The sequence below is a fragment of the Ceratotherium simum genome, chromosome 18 (genome assembly GCF_057802395.1).
Source record: "Ceratotherium simum simum isolate JZ-2026a chromosome 18, ASM5780239v1, whole genome shotgun sequence".
Taxonomy (NCBI): Eukaryota; Metazoa; Chordata; class Mammalia; order Perissodactyla; family Rhinocerotidae; genus Ceratotherium; species Ceratotherium simum.
In genome coordinates, this window is record NC_141917.1 from 8691876 (window position 1) to 8711400 (window position 19525).

General features: G+C 45.7%; 1 protein-coding gene across 1 annotated transcript; it reads left to right on the forward strand.

Annotated features, from left to right (window-relative positions):
- Positions 1-6: 6 nt before the first annotated feature.
- Positions 7-13815, forward strand: CCT5 (chaperonin containing TCP1 subunit 5). Its single transcript, XM_004427126.3, has 11 exons — positions 7-174; positions 2927-2987; positions 3500-3664; positions 5330-5528; positions 7429-7621; positions 7701-7850; positions 9970-10089; positions 10773-10958; positions 11575-11712; positions 12216-12396; positions 13454-13815. Exons 1-11 carry the CDS (start codon positions 70-72, stop codon positions 13579-13581), a joined length of 1626 nt encoding a protein of 541 aa, XP_004427183.1. The 5' UTR covers positions 7-69; the 3' UTR covers positions 13582-13815.
- The last annotated feature ends 5710 nt before the right edge of the window (positions 13816-19525 follow it).

The following is a 19525-nucleotide window of genomic DNA, read 5'->3' on the forward strand; positions in this document are numbered from 1 at the left end:
GAGGAGGGTGCGTTCTCCGTTCGGAGTGGTCCTAGCCGGTTGTGGAAAGGTAGCCGCTGCTGCTACGCCATGGCGTCCGTGGGGACCCTCGCCTTCGATGAATATGGGCGCCCCTTCCTCATCATCAAGGATCAGGACCGCAAGTCTCGTCTTATGGGACTTGAGGCCCTCAAGGTAACGGGACCGGGACACACTGGCGCTGGGAGAGGGGAGACGGCCGAACCCGGGCTCTGCGCCTGCGCGGGCCTGGGAGCTGGTCTGCCATGTGCTCCCTGGAAGGCCGGGGGAGCCCCGCTCCTTGAGCTCGGGGAGGCCGGCGGATAAGCCTTTAGCCCCGAGTTGGCGGTAGGGTGGAGCCGCAGGCACCGTTCAGAGCCGGTGGGGCGGCTTCAGTTCCTCGGTTCCCCGGCCCAGCAGTGTTGTCGTCAGCAAGGTGCAGAGAAGGTAGTCTCAGGTCTCCTGGCCGGTGCAGGCTCTGCCTCCTGACCTTCCCTGAGTGTCCCTGCAACAGCCCTAAGAGAAACGGAGCCTCATCATCTTTGTCACCTCCCAAAGGCGTAGTCATTTACCAAGTACGTCTGGTTTGAGCACCTTTATGTGTGGCGTATTCCTGGATGCCGTATCGTAAAAATAAAAAATAGACATCCTTAAGGAAGAAAGGACTAGCGCAAGAAGGAAAAATGGACACCAGTAAGCGTCATACCGGGCAGCGTGTGATCAGAATCGCGGTTATGGGAGAGGATGCAGATAAAGTTGGAGGGTGTCCTCCAGACTGGGTAGAGGCCGGCTTCTGATCAAGGGTGGGGTGATGTGTTGAATGGGAGAGAGCCAGTGTTCTGGGGGAGGAAACAGTAAAAGCGAAGACCCGGGCAGGAAAACGCGGCGGCGCGTTGTAGGGCGAAAGAGCGGTCTGGTTTAGGTGGAGCGTAGTCTACTTTAAGTTACAGTAGTTCCCCAGAGTGGAAGCTCTTGAATGCCCCACAGTCAAGATGTTGTTCCGTGGGAAAGAGGGGAGCCGTTGAGAGAGTTTTGAACATAATCGCAATTTGAGTGAAGCTGTACCTTAGGAAGTAGCATGTGGGGTGGGCTGGAGGAAAAAAGGAAGACCAGAGGCGTTAAATGCAGCATAGCAGGAGTCCAGGTGAGGAAGGGTCATCTGAACAGACGCTGACGGGAAACACGGAGGAAGGGACGCTTTAAGAGGGCACTGACTTCTTTAGGGTTTGTTATAAAGTGGAAGAATCCGTGATGTTGGTGTGGATAGGCCTTGTCACTGGGTCTGAGGTGTCTCTGTTCGTTTAGGGTCTTAGTGCTTTACTTAAATTAAGAAACAGTACAGTTCTCCCGCAGGCTGGTTGTTTGAGAACAAGTTACACAACCTCTCTGAACCTCCTTTCTCAGTGAGAGTATGCACCTCTGTCAAGCTGAGGATGAGAATTAAATGGGGCTAGTTTAAGGAGTGACCACACAGTGCTTGAATGATGGTGGGCGCTCAGGCCACTGGTATTACATGTTCAGGTCTATTTTTCACTTAAAGCGAACAGCAGAGAAAGTAACATCCAATATAATAGTACTCTGGAAGCTGCAGGTTATTTTGCGTTAGCCACTGTGTTAACCACTTTCCGTGCATTATTTCATGGTATACCCACACTGTGAGTTAGGTATTGTTGCGCTGTATTGGAAATGGCCTCAGAGCAGTTAAGCAATTGCTTCAAGTCGCAGGGCCATGATTGAAGGCCCCTCTCTGTCCAACTCCAAAGCCAGTGGTCTAGAGCAGGGTCTCAGCCTTGGCACTACTAACATTTGGGGCCAGATCATTCTTTGTTGTGGGGCTCTGTCCTGTGTAGGATGTTTAGCAGCATCCCTGGCCTCTGCCGACTCTGTGCCAGTAGTACCTCCCTTGCCAGTCATGACAACCAAAAATGTCTCCTGGGGGCCAAAATTGCCCCTGGTTAAGAACCACCTCCCTCTGATTATTACCCCTTAAAAATTCCATTATACGGACATATCAATCCAAGTATATTTTGAGGATTACCAATATTTTCACAGAACCAGTGAACTCTGTCTTTTGTCACCTGCCAGGTGAGTAACCAGGGACGGCTTCACAGAACATGTGCATTTGAACTGCTTTGAAAGTTGGTCAGGATTTTGGTGGGGACAGGGCCTTCTGTGCATTGCTACCTCAGGGATCAGAGGACATGTTCGGGAAACAAGAATAGACCATCCTCGCTGGAAGGGAGCTAGGTCTCAGATTGCAGAGGGCATTGAAGACAGAGCTGAAGCTTTTGGACTTGAGTGTTGAGGCGCTGGGGAGTTGCTTAAGGTTTGGGACTAGTAAGCAACACCCTTGAGAAAAATGGGTGGCTTAGCTGGATGTAGGATGAATTTGAAGGATGGGAGGTGAGATAAGAGACCCTTGAATTCTGTAGGATGCTGTGAATCTGGGTTAGGTTGGTGATGGCAAGAATAGAAAGAAAGGAGACGACATTTGGAGGAAAAACGGGTATAATTATGTGTGGGAACAGAAAAGGATGCTTTCAAGCCTCCAATACTTTCCGTGTTGATAACCTTGGCAGCTGATAGGCAAGGGTGACTCTAAGGTATATGGGTTCTGCGTTGGCTCGATCGTTTGAGAGAAGAGTGCGTCTCTGCAGTAAACCGTAGTGTGACAGTTCCAGGTGCTGCGTGTGCACAGCTGGACTCCTCATGTGATGTTAGCCTTGCAAAGTCCTGCAAGGCCTGTCAGGTCAGACTGCCCCTGCTCTTGGCTGTAAGGTGGGCGGTAGGAGAACCTGCCTCATAGATGTATTGATTCTAGAGAACAGGAACTGTGTCATGAGTGATTTTTATAATCATCAGCTGTATGTATTTAACTATTAAAATTATATGTACTTGAATATTTGTTTTTTCTGTTTGCTTGATTTAGTCTCATATAATGGCAGCAAAGGCTGTGGCCAATACAATGAGAACATCACTTGGACCAAATGGTAAGAGTCTCTCATTCTGTGTTGTTTTAACAAAAGTTTTAAATCATAAAATAGTCAGTATGTAACAGTGCAGGGGACATGCTAATCCCCTAATAAACCAAACTTTTTCCGTGTATTCCAGACTTTAAACATGGTTATAATCATAATGTGTGTCCAGTTTTAGGTCAGGTGTTTTTTCCACTTAACATCATTTCATAAGCATTTTCCAAACCATAACTGTCGTCTTTTGTGATTAATATTACATTTAGTGATGCTTCATAATTTTTTTTGTCATTTCTCTGGTTTTAGGCATTTTAGATTATTTCCCGTGTTTTGCTTTATATTAGCCAATCTAAAAATGTCTTCATGCAGATATTCTTTTATGTATGTTGAATTTTTATGATAAATTCCTAGATAGGAACTGCATCAATAAATCTAACTTTATAATTTTATAGTTTTTGGTAGAGGTTGCCTTTTTTTTTTTTTTTTTTTTTTTTTGCTTAAAGTCATTCTAAACATTACTGTCTTTTTAGGGCTTGATAAAATGATGGTAGATAAGGATGGCGATGTGACTGTAACGAATGATGGTGCCACCATTTTAAGCATGATGGATGTCGATCATCAGATTGCCAAGCTGATGGTTGAACTGTCCAAATCACAGGATGACGAAATTGGAGATGGAACCACAGGAGTGGTTGGTAAGAAAAGGCAAAATATCCTTTCTCATTTAGGAGATGTTATTTAGAATCACAGGGCTAACGTGTCTGCCGAGAATGTTTTCTCTGAATCAGATGATGAGGAGACAGTCGGAGAAATCCAGGTTGAAGGACACGCTAAAAAACAAGCGGCCCAGACTCCTCAAAACTATCAGTGTCATGAAAGAGCAGGAGGGCAGTGGGGTAGAGTTAGGCAACTATTCTAGATTAAAGGAGCTAAAGAGAGATGACAAGCAGCTGTAATGTGTAAAACTTGATTGGGTGTTTTAAGCTGTAAGGGATGGTTGGGACAGTGGGGGAATTTGATTTGTGGATCATGTATTACAAAATAGTATACTGTCAATGTTAAGGTTCCTTAACGTGTGACGGTCATAGTGCAGTGATGTAGGAGAATGCCTTTGTACTTGGGAGCTGCACGCTAAAATATTTAGGGGTGACATGATTTCTGCAACTGATTCTCAGTTGAATGGAAAAGGTGCATGCATACGTGGAGAAAACAGATGTGGCAAAATGTTCTTAAGTAAACAAGTGTTCATTTTACTGTTCTTGCATTTTTTCTGAAGGTTTAAAATGTTTAAAAAGTTGAGGAAGATTGAAGAGATGTTGCCTTTAGTGTTACTTTCTGCAGATGAAATTTGAATTCATGTATTCAACAAATATTTATTGGGTGCCAGGTACTGTTCTAGATGTGCTTGGACTGCAGCAGTATGAAAACAAATAGGACTCATCATCTTTGTGGCACTAAAATGAATGTGGAGGGGGAGGTTGTTGGAGGGGTATAAATAATAATTTTTTTTTAATATAATTTTATTTATTTATTTTTCCCCCAAAGCCCCAGCAGATAGTTGGATGTCATAGCTGCACATCCTTCTAGTTGCTGTATGGGGCATGTGGCCTCAGCATGGCCGGAGAAGTGGTGCCTTGGTGTGCGCCTGGGATCCGGGCCGCCAGCAGCGGAGTGTGCACACTTAACCGCTAAGCCACGGGGCCGGCCCTAAATAATAAATTTTTAGATTCTCTTATCACCAGCATGCGTTGCACTGAATAGGCGTCTCTGGTTCAGGAAACAGAACAGATTTTTCCGTCTTGTAAAAATGTTCTTTTTACCATATATTCTTTAGTTATAGTCTTCATATCACTGAGAGTTGATCCTCCATCTATAAGAAGAGACCTGTTTGACCTTTGCTGGAGCCAAAACAAAAAGCTCCCTTTTTTTTGGGTGAGGAAGATCAGCCCTGTGCTAACATCTGCCAGTCCTCCCCCCCCCACTTTTTTTTTTTTTTTTTTTTTTTTTTTTTTTTTTTTTTGCTGAGGAAGACTGGCCCTGGGCTAACATCCATGCCCATTTTCCTCCACTTTATATGGGACGCCACCACAGCATGGCTTGACAAGGGACAAGCATTGCGTGCCAGGGATCCGAACTGGCGAAACCTGGACTGCCGCGGCGGAGCATGTGCACTTAACCGCTTGCGCCACCAGGCCAGCCCAAGAACCTCCCTTTTTAAAAATAGGTTCAATGGGCTCATCCTCTGAGATACTTCCAGCTTAATTCTGGAACCTTCATATTTCCAGGGTAACATCTAATTTGTACTGATTATACAAGTTTAAGCATTTGCGTGAACCGGTTGTGGACTGTCTTTTCCGCAGTCCTGGCTGGTGCCCTGTTGGAAGAAGCCGAGCAGTTGCTGGACCGTGGCATTCATCCGATCAGGATCGCCGACGGCTATGAGCAGGCCGCCCGCATTGCCATCGAGCACCTGGACAAGATCAGCGACAGAGTCCTTGTTGACGTGAAGGACACCGAGCCCCTGATCCAGACTGCCAAAACCACTCTGGGCTCCAAAGTGTAGGTTTACAGGACAGTTACAGTTCGTATTTGTGGAGGAGGCAAAGCTTGTTTGCTTGTTCCTAAAGGCAACACGAAATGATCACGTGTTGATGATCATCATCATCAATATGAGGGTGGCCTCATATTGATTTGATGGGTTTCTTTCTGGTTTTATTTTGGTTTTGCTTTGTTTGTAAAGTAGTTTTAGACACTTGCCATCTCTTGTTTCAATTGGAAGGTGAATTTCCAGGCTTGAGTATTAAACCCTCTCAACAATATTTGTAAAATATATAGTCCTTTAATTTAGCAGGATGGGCTGCATTAGAAATCAACCAGACAAGGCCCTACTTGGGGAGTATGTTGATTTTCATAACACTTTATAACCATTTCTTTGCTAGGAAGGGATTTGGGGGGAGCTTCCACTTTTCATTCAACAAGCAAATTTCTGGACCTGAATATTAATTTAGTAAAGAGGGACAGTCATAAAATTGACTTACATTGGGTGTTTTCAACGTTTACATAATACTTCCTTTTTGCCAGGCCTGCTGCCACATCTTTGGGGCACAAGAGACTGTTCTTGCCTCCCAGAAACTCAAAGCAGCCTCAGCCAAGTGGCCTCCTTATCTTGAACAATAATAGAGACTTATGGATGCCTTTTAAAAAGACTTATGGCCATAATGTAGCGTAAAAATTCAGTGTAAGGTGCTTTATTACACTATTTTTTTAAATCAGTCTTAGTGCGAGAAATGTTTTAATTTGTGTGACAGTTTTAACAAAAGGAAGGCGTGGTCTCGACTCAGAGGTCAGGGAAGTGCAACAAAAATGTCTGTCTCTGGTGCCTTCTCTTCTGGTGCCATTCTCTTCTGAGGGGAAAGACGTCCACCCAGCGCTGTGCTAGAGCAGGGACACCGTCAGCAATGCCAGCTATCCTCATGTCTTAGCTGAGCCTGGCTCCTGGGCAAGGCTGCCTACCCTGGAGTGGTCTCTATCACAAGTAGAGCACTTTTTTCCTCATAGAAGGAAGGCGTTACCCTTCCTTGAAATGCACAAATCTTATTTTATTATTCTTTTATAAGTTGATTCTGCTCTATTTGCAAGTCTTTATAAAACTCAAGGTATGTACAGGTCTTTACTATAGAAAATACTCAAATGGTTGACAATAGCCAAATATATTCAACATAAAGCAGAACATCGTAAAATCGCCTATTTAGGACACTAACAACATTTTTAGTTCCATAGTTATCTTTTCTAGATGACTTAAGATTTCAGACATTGTATTTCAAGTATGAGATTTCCTCAGTGGCTTTTCCAGAATCAGAAGTAAATTTTCTGAACAGTCTATTCAAATGTTTCAAAGCTTTCAGAAAAAGATAACATCCCCCATCTGTAATTGACGTAGTGGAAATTCCTGTGAGGGTAGGGTGCCCTGTCGACTCCTTTCTCTTCTCAGTGAGTGCTGTGCCTCATTTAGATAAGATTGGCTTCTGCTGGGTGGTTTCATATCTTTCCCATTCTGTTTAGGACTTGTAAAATATTAAAAGTATTCTTAGTAGCAGAATCTTAAAAATCTTGGTTCTTGCCATACGTCGTTGGTCTCTTGTGTATATTAATAATGGAAGAAAGTAGTACATTTCAGTTAGAGTTAGTGGAAAGAAAGGTGTAATTTTTTTCCCATTGCAGTTTATGGTTCCCTTTGGGCCCATGGGTCCCAGGTTAAGAATCCCTGCCCCAGACCAGTGAAAGTCAGGTTGTGACGGTGTTCCCTCCTAGGGACTCAAGACGTCGTTAGTTTTATAAACACCTTGTGGTTACAGAATGTTATCTTGTGCTGGAGTTCCCACAGCACATGGTGTGTTCTGCTTTGGTTGCAGTAATTGTTAAATGGGTGTGAAAGGTTCATTTCATGTGTTTTCCTCAGGGTTAACAGCTGTCACCGGCAGATGGCCGAGATAGCTGTGAATGCTGTCCTCACCGTGGCAGACATGCAGCGCAGAGACGTCGATTTTGAGCTCATCAAGGTGGAGGGCAAAGTGGGCGGCAGGTTGGAGGACACTAAATTGATTAAGGGCGTGATTGTGGACAAGGATTTCAGTCATCCACAGATGCCAAAAGTAAGTCACTGCCTTTCACAGCCTCAGACTGATCAACCCCTCAATCCACCAGTTGAAATGTTCCTCTTTCTCCCCATAGCAAGTAGAAGATGCTAAGATTGCAATTCTCACGTGTCCGTTTGAACCGCCGAAACCAAAGACGAAGCACAAGCTGGACGTGACTTCTGTAGAGGATTTTAAAGCCCTTCAGAAATACGAAAAGGAGAAGTTTGAAGAGATGATTCAGCAGGTAAGTCATTCCGCAGCTCGTAGTGGAGTTTAAACTCTGAAAGGACACAGCCGAAAATAATAAACACGTGTGGCACTCACCTGCGTATCTGGATGCCCCGTTATGTGGCTGTAAGTAACATATTAACAGTGTAGGTCTTTTTTCTTCACTTTTAAATTAAAAAATAATACATGTTCACGGTGAGAAAGAATCAAATGACACAGAGGCATATGGAGGAAAGAAGTCTGGATTTTGTCTTAAAATGGGAATGTGTCTGAGTGCCTGAAAGAACTGACTCAGTTGCCTTGGGCTGTGCTTTCAGTTTTACGTACGTGCTCTCCTGGACACACCTAAGCTGGTGGGTCTGGACAACGTTAATATGGCTTACCGCATATTTGAGACCTCTAAATATAACTTTTAGGCAGAAGAGTTACTGAGTAACTGGAAGTGAACCAGAATGCAGTCATGATAATGCCAGTTCTTTGCTTAAACAAGTCAGAGTGTTATTTTATAAACACCTTAGCTCTTCTCCTCTGGCTATTAATGTTTTATGTGTGCATGCTCTCTGTGCAGTTCTTCTTTGGGACTCTGTCCTTGGGAGTTTAAAGCATAAGTACCTGAGGATACATGAACATGGATATTTTGATGTCTGTATTTAGGGGAGTAGTTGAATTCATTGATTCCTTCGTGATGTAGTTCCCTGTGCCTGCTGTCTACCAGGCTCTGTTGGAGTCCCTGGAGATACAGCAGTGAGCGAAGCAGAGCTCTTGCTGGTGAGGTGCAGACTAGGGAAAGTAGGTAGGGGCTTTGTTACAGACACTGGTCAGAGAAGGCCTCTCTGAGTAGACAACTTGTGGCCAGAGACCTAAGTGAGGTGAGAAGGCAACATTTCTGGGTGAGGAGCATTCCAGGCTGAGGCGAGGTAGGAGTGAGCAACATGTACAAAGGCCCTGGGCAGGAACGTGGTTGGTGTGTGCAGGGAACAGCAAGGCTGAGGGGTTGGAGCACGATGGCAGGAGTTTGTGTAAATAAAAGCCTCATATCTGGGCTGCAGGGGGGCCATGGAAATGCTGGTTGAGGTGCACTGGAGGAGAGATGACAGCAACTAAGAGGCCAGGGGTGTTGGATGGATCGTGTTGGTAGATGTGCGGGGTTGCAGGAATGGTAACAGGAATGGTCATGGGGCTAGATGCCCACACTTTGAAGAACGAGAGGGAGTGACCCAGGAAGGAATGTTGTGGGTGGCTTTGAGGAGCTAGAAGGACCCCTTTCCTATTTTGAGCACATGGGAGAAAAAATAACCGTCAGAGGAGGAGTGCTGGGACAGGTTGGTTTTCAGGAGACAGACAGAGTTTGTTCACAGCCAGAATGTAATGGAAACATGGCAAGAAGGAGTCTGCTGTTAATGGACTGAGTTCCAGAGGGTCGGGGAAGGAAGAGAGGTAGAGAGCCAGGTGTGGTGGATGATCTGGGAGGCTTGCATGGAGACAGAAGTAAGTAGCGGTTGTGGGGCATGGCACAGTTATCACAGGTGATTGCCGAGGGAGGGATGGACCGTCAGTTCTGATCATTGCCACCTTTGGGGACAAGTCATAGCCATTTGCAAGGGTTGGGAGGGTGCTTCTCACTAGGAGCAGGATCACTTCTTTTGGCCTCTGAATTACTTTTATTTTGATCCACAGAGGATAGTCCACTCAAGTAAGAAAAGCAAGTTGCAGGGAAGTGTGTATCTTAAGATTCAGTTTTTGTTACACACACACACACCCACACACACACAGATGAAAGTGCTTCTTGGGTATTTGTGACTGGACAGAGCTGTTAACCTGTTTCCCGGGGGCGGGGTGCCTAGTCATGGTGAGACGTGTTTTGTTTTGCTTCTCTGTAACAGTGGGGTTCGGCGTGAATTAGTAATTTTTAAAGCATGGTTTAAAAAACGAGGTGATTCCCATTGATACATGTTCATTGTTTAGAACTTGGGACTGACAGGGTAGACGCTTGTACGTTTTCTTCTTTCTCCTCACTGTGCTTCGTTTATTTTCATGCCAACTATGCATCTCACCTTTTTTGATCTTTTTTCAAACATTGGAGCACAAAGAATACTTACTTGTTATTAACACGATTGTGGCATTTCTTTTCCCAGATTAAAGAAACTGGCGCTAACCTAGCTATTTGCCAGTGGGGCTTTGATGATGAAGCAAATCACTTACTTCTTCAGAATAACTTGCCTGCAGTCCGGTGGGTAGGAGGACCTGAAATCGAGGTAGGAAGCTCTGTGTGAAGAGACTGCTGAACATGGGGTTTGAGCTTACAAGGCATTTCTCTTTGGGGGCTGCTTTGGTAGTACTTCCCTTAAATAACCACATCGTGCCACGGCTCCCTGGATTAGAGGAGGATGAGCCGGGAGAGAGGAAAGTGCTAGAATCTCTTTTTGTTATTTTTGATAATAGTGCTATGTATTTCTGGTGTTGCACAGCACGTGGTTTCCGTATGTCATCTCATTTAGCACTCTCATTGGCTCTCTGAGGCAGGAACTTCTATGTCAGCTGAATACCAATAGCCCTCCCAGACGTGGTCTGTACCCCAGGCACACATGGCCTCGTTGGTCCTCACTGCAGCCCTGTGTACAGAAAGAGGGAGGGCTGCACAGAGCTCTGATTCAGGGCCACAGTCGGGGGGGGGGGGATGAGGTCGAGAGCTCTGGGGACGTGTGCAGGGTGATGGAGCCAGGCGGCACTGGAGCCAGACCAAGACACCCAGCTCTTCAGAACATTGTTCATTTAACAAGGCTTTCTAGGTTGAACTTGAAATTTTTTGGCCAGGATGGGGCAGCAGTTCTCATGAACAAGGTGGTCATAGATCAAGTTTAGCTCATTTGTGGTCTAGTTTTGAAAGTTCACTGTACACCACCATTGTCTTCCTTCTTCCCTGACCCACCCCACTTAGTTGATTGCCATTGCGACGGGAGGGCGGATCGTCCCACGGTTCTCAGAGCTCACAGCTGAGAAACTGGGCTTTGCTGGTCTTGTAAAAGAGATCTCGTTTGGGACAACCAAGGACAAAATGCTGGTCATCGAGCAGTGTAAGAACTCCAGAGCTGTAACCATCTTCATCAGAGGAGGAAATAAGATGGTGAGAACTCGGTTACTTGTCCTACGTCTTTTCTCATTCTGGCACGTGGTTTGGCTTTGCCCACGATATACTTAACTGAGACAGTTACCATGTGAAAAAGTGTCATTTTTCTTAAACAGTGATGTAATTGTTGTAAAATTAGTGGAGACCATGTTCCATTGTCAGTTCTACAAGGTATACTCGCCTCTCCTCGGTCCCTTGGGTAGAAGTGGGGAACCCGAGTAAACAGCCATTGACAATCTCTCCGTGCTCCAAGGGTGGGTTTTTAGTGCGTCGTCATACACGAGGCGCATTGTGAGGTTTGCTCTCTAAGTTTTGTTTTGTTTGACCCTTTGCTTAGTCGTGTGTCTTGGGATGAGTCCTTGACTGCCTCTGCCTGTTTCATTTTTTGTAAACTACAATCTAGGGAGAAAAGGTAGGATAAAGATAGAAACCATCTGATGACAAATGTTCTGGCATGCCCTCTCCATTTATTTTTGGCCAAGGTGGCTTGAACGGGGGTCAGGATATTTCCAGTGCCCAGCAAGCACTTAGATTAAACCAGAGGTGCCAGATATTTGGCTCTAAAATGGACAGATCGTGATCACATCAATTTAGGCAAAACTGTTTTCCCTAGATCATCGAGGAAGCAAAACGATCCCTCCACGATGCCCTGTGTGTCATCCGGAACCTCATCCGTGACAATCGAGTGGTGTACGGAGGTGGTGCTGCTGAAATAGCTTGTGCTCTGGCGGTCAGCCAAGAGGCAGACAAGGTAAAATACACGGGGGCCATGTTAGAGGCTGAGACGTTCTGGACTGTGTGCGTGGGAGGCAGCGGTGCTCTGAGCAGAACTGGATGCTGCCCGAAGTGAAGAGCATCGAGAGCTGTATGTGACAGGTGTTTGATCTCAGTTAACTCTCATGCCCAGGTGCTCAGTTGTGGGTTAACATAAACCAGCGTTTCTCAGCCTTTTTCAACCATCTAGCCTTGATGATAATAACTCGCTGCAGTCTTTTAACATTATTTGAAATTCATAATTAAGTAAATATCATAACTAAGGCAATAAGGGCTGATTTGTTCTCAGACTTCTCACATGTATACCTTTTCCATCCTTATTCTGTAATGGCATTTCAATATTCTGATAGATAATCAAGGCAGCCTGTTAGAATTCTTCATGAGTTAGCTTTTCCATGTGTGTGATTTAATTGTGTTTCCAAATTGCTGCTGGGTTTTTCTTTTGCCAAGCACGCTTAACCGTAACCCTGTACCCTCCAGTGCCCAACCTTGGAGCAATACGCCATGAGGGCCTTTGCCGATGCACTGGAAGTCATCCCCATGGCCCTTTCTGAAAACAGTGGCATGAATCCCATCCAGACTATGACCGAAGTTCGAGCCAGACAAGTGAAGGAGATGAACCCTGCTCTTGGAATTGACTGTTTGCACAAGGGTACAAATGGTGAGGAGCTCTGTTACTGTGTGTGGAGTTGTGGTTTGGTTTAAATTGAGTCATTTCATACTGTATGGCTGTACAGTATATCATGTTTACTATGAGGTTATCATATCTTTTTAAATATTTTAACTCACTTTAGGTATTCAAGTCCTAAATTTTAGAATGTTCAATTTGATTACCTTAGGAGTTGGTTAGACTGCTAGTCCTAGTAACGAAGTAGTATTAATAGCACTAAACCACAGTGTGATATTTTTACCAAAGATGACTTCCATTTTAATCTCTAGTTTTAGATAATAATTCCTGTCTCACTTTTTTTTTTACACAAATGTCTGTCAGAGTGGGTTCTGGATGTCATAAAACGGCTCTGAAACTGACTTTTAGTTCACAGCTTATTCTGTGATTATACCCCATAAATTATGGGGTGTTTTATAAGTGTGATGTACTGTGACTTCTGTAGCCACTTGTGTAGTTCATCTGCTGAGAAGGTGTTACGTATATCTTAGCTCGTTGAAACGGTGGTCCCAGTGACTTTTGCGCCAGTTGGGCCGTGTCTAGGGTTCTCCCATCAGTCCGGATCCCGGAACCTTGGACAGTTCATGTTTTTATTTGGAGGTGTAGGTGCATTCTGCTTTTCGTGTTCACAGCCCAAGGATTTTTAACTGGAATGCGTGGTTGTGAAAAATTTACTATTTTTAGATCTTTCTTGGAATTATTTTACGTTTCAGGTACAGTCAGATTTCACTTATTTCAGGTTTACTGAGTTACGGTTTTGGGTACTTTGTGGAATGAGATGTCACTGAAAGGTTTCACCGTGCAGCTGGTCGCTTAGCGGTTTAGCTTGTGTTTGAAGAGAGGTCTCCTTGTCACCCCACAGCCCTCTGGTAACCAGGTTCAAATTCCAGAATGTCCTTGGAAGTAATGAAATTATATTTTTCTGAAAATGTAACTGGGACTGTTGGCTTCAAAATTTGTATTTCTTAAGTTCTGTGATTCCATACATTGAAGTTATTAATGTTCAATGTGTACGCCATTTTAGGATAATCAATTTATTTGTATTTTTCAGATATGAAGCAACAACATGTCATAGAAACCTTGATTGGCAAAAAGCAACAGATATCTCTCGCAACACAAATGGTTAGAATGATTTTGAAGATTGATGACATCCGAAAGCCTGGAGAATCTGAAGAATAAGGAAAAAATTTAGAATAAAATATAGTAGTAAGATCCACTACTGGATTAAATAAATGGTGTCTTGTGACACATCTACAGTTATTTATTCTTATGTCCTTTTTCAGACACTGTAGATGCTGTGATAAAAATAGCTGTTTGGTAACCATAGTGTCACTTGTTCAGAGACGTGGAATTGTAGGGATACTGTCTCATGAGCTTTTGTATTCGTTATATTAAAGGGACCTCTAGAAACAACCTTTATCTTCTGCTCTTCAGGTTTAAGAAACATTCATTGTAGTAGTAATCAAACGCTGCAGTTTGTTTTTCTTTTTTTAATAAGCTGTAGGGACTATTCTAACAGCTTGAATATTGAGTTCTCAAGATTTATTTTAACAGTGTGAGGAATATGGGCTTGATCCTATTACATGTATTTAAGTGATGCACCTATCTAATGGTGGATCCTTTAATTGTGGAGACCGCATCATAGGATTATTTCTGCTGCAAAATTGTGGGATGTCTTAAGTGTTGGTGGGTTATACCAACGTAGCCTGGAATATCATTACAGTGCTTATGAGACTATCCTTCGTCTTCACGTAGTCTCCTCTGCTTTATTCTGGTCCCGGCCCCACCCTGAACATAAGCCAGCTTGTGTGCAGAGAAGGCCAGAGTGGGCAGACTTCCGCACCACCTGCAGACACAGACATTTCAGAACCCAGTTGGGGTTTTCTTACCAGAGGGACAGAACAAGCAGAGGTTAGAGTGGATTGTAGAAAGTTCAAGAGAGAATAGATCGAGTGAGAGGAAATGCCTTGGGATACCATTTTTGGGTAGACTGGTATTGAATTAATTTGACCTGCTGAAATAATACCAGCTGTCAGTGTAGCCCTTACCCTGGGCCAGGCCTTGTTCTGAGAACTACCTGGGTTGTCTCAGTTCCCACCACCCTGTGAAGGAGATAGATTTCTTACCATTCACTTCTTACAGGCGAGTTTTGATCATTTGCCAGCATTTCCTGGCCAGTAAGTAGTGGAGCTGGGTGAAACCCAGACAGTCTACTCCACAGTCCCTCTCATACCCATGCTTTTTGCCCCCATTTGCTTGTGTGGTTCTCTAGATGTCCTAAAGGAATGTCTCTTAGGCCATCATGATGATCAAGTTACTTATGTGCCACCAGGGGGAGGATTTCTGACAGGACCAATCAGAGGCTGTAGAATCAGGAAGTGGTGGTGGTTCTGTCTGAATTGACTTCAGAGATAAGTTTCAGGGTTGCCTTTTCCTGTGAACATGGACAATGACCAGTCTTAACTGTTGGGTCGTTGTGGTTCCTCTCTCCATTAATGTATTGTTTCCCTCAACAAATATCCTGTGGATTTGGGAACAAGTGCTAATATCATTCTTCCTAATGTTATATGTTTGTGGAACTACACAGTTGAGTGTTGAAAGCTTAAAACCTACTGAACATACAGCCTAGTGCACATCTCATCATCAAATGGCTGGTGATATAGCACCATCATAACCTACACTACTGCATTCTGGGTATAGCATGAGAAGGCATCTGTGCCAAGTGTAGAGTCCAGTCAGACATAGACCCACTTAGGTAAATGTCTTGACACAGTACCATGGGTGGGCTCGTTTACAAAGGCCACTTCCAGCCTGCAAAGAGCATGCAGCAGCCTGCTTTGCACCCGAGTCTCCCCTAAAGGGGTCCTTGGTTGTATGAGAAGACCCTGGAACCACTCCTCCTTTCTGAAAGTGAACCTCACCAATGTCCCTGGCGTTTTCTGTGGTTGAGAGAAACTATTTATCTTGAAGTTCCAAATCACTTGTCAAGTTTTACACGCCTTGTACTTGAGGGACCTGCCCCCTCATCCTGTGTGTAGCAAGAGCAACTTGAGGCGCTTGACCCTAAGGCCAGATTCCCACATGGGACCCCACGTTGTCCTGTTGGCTCCTGATTCCTCCATTTGCTGGATTTAGTTGGTGTTTGTTAAATGGCCTGGTCTTTAATTCTAAGCAACCACTTAAAAGTACAAATACCTCTGGAAGGGCAGAGAGGCTGGTCTGATGTGACTGAACTGCCTAATTCCTATTCCTAAGAGGAATATCCACAGTTTTGTGAAAGGCAAGTAACATTCTCTCCCTTTTCCAGCTACGGATCAGTGTGAGGCCCAGATTTTCTTCATAGGCTTCAGCTGAAGCCCCACGTTGCATTGTACTGAATGTGTTATTAGAAGCAGATATGAGAATCCAACTGTCTTCTGTTGAGACAAAGAGATTTGCAAAAGTGGAAAACAATGCCACTCTTCTCACTTTTTTGTTTTGGAAAATAAAATCATTATTTACGTTAACACAATATATTTATTATTATTTTAAAATAAATATTTGCTTTAATTTCTAATACATTAAATGCCAGTGGGTATAACCAACATAAACGTAAGCTCTTGGGGTCCTCAATAGTTTTGTTAAAGGGATCCTGAAACCAAAACATTTGAGAACTACTATATTAACACATTTAATTCTCATGATAATCCTGGTCACTGTCAAATCCAAGAGACCCTGCATGATTTGAATGCACCATTCACTTCTTGAAATAAACATTTCAAGTTTATACAGTAGATATTTTTAATATAAGCACTGAAAATCTGCACTTAACAAGACTTCATATTTATCAGATGATCTTGACTCTTATTTCAAAGACAATTGAAGCAGGAGGTGTGAACTTCCAACTCCTGTGCTCCCACCTGTAGATGTCTCGGCTGCCCAACCATCCTCCCCGCCTTGTGGGCAGAATTCTAAAGCTGCCCTCAGGAGATTCAGTCTGGTTATTCAGTCATTCAATCAAACACTAATCTAGGTACCACTGTGAAGGGACTTAGATGGAATTAAGTACTAGTCAGCTGACCTTAAAATAGGGAGATTATCCAGGTGGGCCCATTGTAATCACATGAGCCCTTAAGGGCTCACAGCAAAAAGCAAGAGAGGTGCAGCAGAAGAGAAGTCAAGAGACAGCAGCGTGAGGAGGGCTGGACACTCATAGCTGGCGCTGAGATGGAGGACCGAGTACAGGCACTGAAGAGAGGCACTTAGGAGCTAAGGGCAGCCCCCAGCTGACAGCCAGAAAAGAAACGGGACCTCTGTCCTGCAATTGCAAGAAACAATTCTGCCAAAAACGAGTGTATTTGGAAGTGGATCCTTCCCAGAGCCTCCTGAGAGGAGCCTGGCCAGCCGATACCTTGACTTGGGCCTTGTGAAACCCGGAGCAGAGAAACCAACCGAGCCAACCTGGGCTTCTGATCAACAGAACTGTAAGATAATAAATTAGTTTTTAAGCCATTAAGATTTGTCACAGCAGCAATAGGAAACTCGTGCACTCCCATCTTGCCTCTGTGTGTGTGGGGGGGGGGGACTGTCCTCCTGCTCAAGACATCTCTTCCCAGCGCCCCTTAGATTCCATCTCTCAAGCTTCTTTCCTCAATTTCTACCTCTGGAGTAGTCATAGTGATCCTTGCCAACACATGCTCTCTTTCTGGGCACATGATAGGATTGCACTCCCGGATTCTGATGGTTGGGTGGGGCCATGTGACCAGCTCAGGCCAGTGAGCCGTGAGAAGCATCCTTTCCAGGCCAAAGCATTTACCTGCCAACGCAAGACCCTCCATAGCTCTCATTTCCCTCGGCACAGCAATGTGCATTATTTGATGCTGGGTGCTCCGTCAGCCTGGGTGCCCTATGGATGACGAGTATGGGAGTCCTCGCCAACACACAACAGGCACGGAGCATAAGTGAGAGGCAGAGATCTTTTGTTCACCCGAGACCTGGGCTCCACCTGCCTGATCGAACCTCTCAACTGCATCCTCCAACCCCGTTAGCTCCTTCCAAGGACTTCCCCTTAAAAAGTGAAAAAGCAAAGCCCTCTCCATCCCGACCCCCTCGGCTATTCCCTCTTGCACTCCCCCATTCCTTACAGCCAGCCTTCTCGCCCTCCGCCCTCTCCCCTCCTTCCTCTCCTCACCCACCCCGCCCGGCACAGGAAACGCTCTTGCTGAGATGGCTGTTGGCCCCTGCTGAATCCCAGGGATGCTCTGCGATGGAGTCTGTCTTGTTTCACACGCACCATGGATTTTCCCTTCTTCCTCTTCTTTTTCCTGTTTTTTGTTTTTTAGTTTTTCCCTCCTTTTTGAAACTCCTATGACTTTCATGAAGTTCCTTCTTCTAGTTGTCCTCTCACATCCCTGGTCCCTCCATCCCCCTGCTCTCCGCCCACCTGCCCCTACTAAGGTTGACACACATTCAGAAACACCACACTTGTGCCCACCATTACCCAGGCGTGAGGCACGCTGATGAGACTCCCCACGTGAGACTGTTTATTCCCCCGAACAACCCCACAATGAATGCCATTTTCCTCGTTTCATAAATTCTACATTGAGAAAAACTGAGGGCCAGAGAATTGAGGTAAGTTGCCCCAAATCACACAGCTAGCTCAATGTGGTGGGGCCTGGACACTTGGAGCTCCTCTCCTCTATGCCCATCCTGCCCCCCACGTTCTCTCGTCCTCATCTTACTCCACACTCTCCCTCTGCCCACACCTCCCACGCCCCCCTCCTTCACTGTGCCCAGCCTGGGGTGAGTCAGCCTCTAATCATCCTGGCCATGGAGCCCCCTTCAGTGATGCTCACTCTCAGCCTCTTGTGTGAAACATACGGGGTATCTCCGGGAAAGAGTTCCCTCCCTAACAGAAATAGAGAGGTACAGGAAGAGACCCCTCTGCCTCCCTTCATGCTGTGGCTGGTGTTTTGTGAGGCTGAAGCCCAGAGCAGTGCCCACAGGAAAGGGTCCAGAATGACAGGCATCTACCCGTGTCCTGACATCAGTAAGGCCCTGAACCACTCCTGGATCCATTTAGGGGTGCTGTGGGAGAGACTTCAATGTTATGCTCTTAGCCACTGTTAGCTCGGCTTTCTGTTGTTTGCAGCCCAAGAAAACCTGAGATTCCAGACTGGACCAAACCACCAAACTCTTTTTCCCACAGCCCTGCTTCTCTTCTGGTATTTCCTGTCCTGGATAATCTCTAAGCTGACTTCAGATCGTTCACTGTGTCCTCACAGTTCTCTTCTAAATGCTCTGGAATCTCCTCTCCTCTTCATGCGCCAGCCTGGGGTCAGTCCCACGTCACTGCCTCCTGCCCCCTAGCAAGAGGGGCCATCTGTCACTCCTGCTGCTCTCACAGAAAGAACTAGAAACATCAGCCACGTGGGACTCTGCAGGCCCAGCAATGGAAGAAAAGACGGGCTAGGTGTGGCCCCTGAGGCTGCAGGGATTCCTCTGGCTCCCATCTTCCAGAACAGAAGTGCCATGAGTTTCCCTCCCAGAGCCCTAGGTCTACAAGAAATGGCCCCACGTTGGCTGTGGCACACTGGGATGAAGACAGCCCCACCCTCCACCCAGGGCCCAAGCAGACCCCACCCCACGGCCCCACCTGATGGAGGGAGCTGTCTGCTGGGTCCCTGCCTGAGTGGGAGGGAAACAACCGGCCTTCCCGGTGTCCGCAGACACTGAGAGGGGCCAGCGGGAGGGACAGCTGTCTGGTCCAGTCGTGAGGAGTCCACCAAGTAAAGAAACGTGCTGGGCTGGAACTGAGAGTGATCCACTGTGGCGCTGTCACATGGGGGGACAACAGGATCAACAGAAAGTCAACGGGATGCAGCGAGAGGATGGAGGCGCCATCACTGGGGCGGAGGAGCACTGCCCCACACGGTTCCCACCGGCCACACGAGGCTACCGAGTGCTAGACACCTGGCTAGGGCTACTGAGAGCTGAGTTTATTTGATTGAATTTTAATGAATTTAATGCAAAAACTGAAACTCTGGGCCGGCCCTGTGGCTTAGCGGTTAAGTGTGCGCCCTCCACTGCTGGCGGCCCGGGTTCGGATCCCGGGCGCGCACCGACGCACCGCTTCTCCGGCCAT

Coding starts and splice junctions, on each gene's coding strand:
- CCT5 (XM_004427126.3), top strand. CDS start 70: ATGGCGTCCGTGGGGACCCTCGCCTTCGATGAATATGGGCGCCCCTTC. Junction 7,622..7,700: donor GTCATCCACAGATGCCAAAA/GTAAGTCACTGC, acceptor TTCTCCCCATAG/CAAGTAGAAGATGCTAAGAT. Junction 12,397..13,453: donor TTTGCACAAGGGTACAAATG/GTGAGGAGCTCT, acceptor TGTATTTTTCAG/ATATGAAGCAACAACATGTC.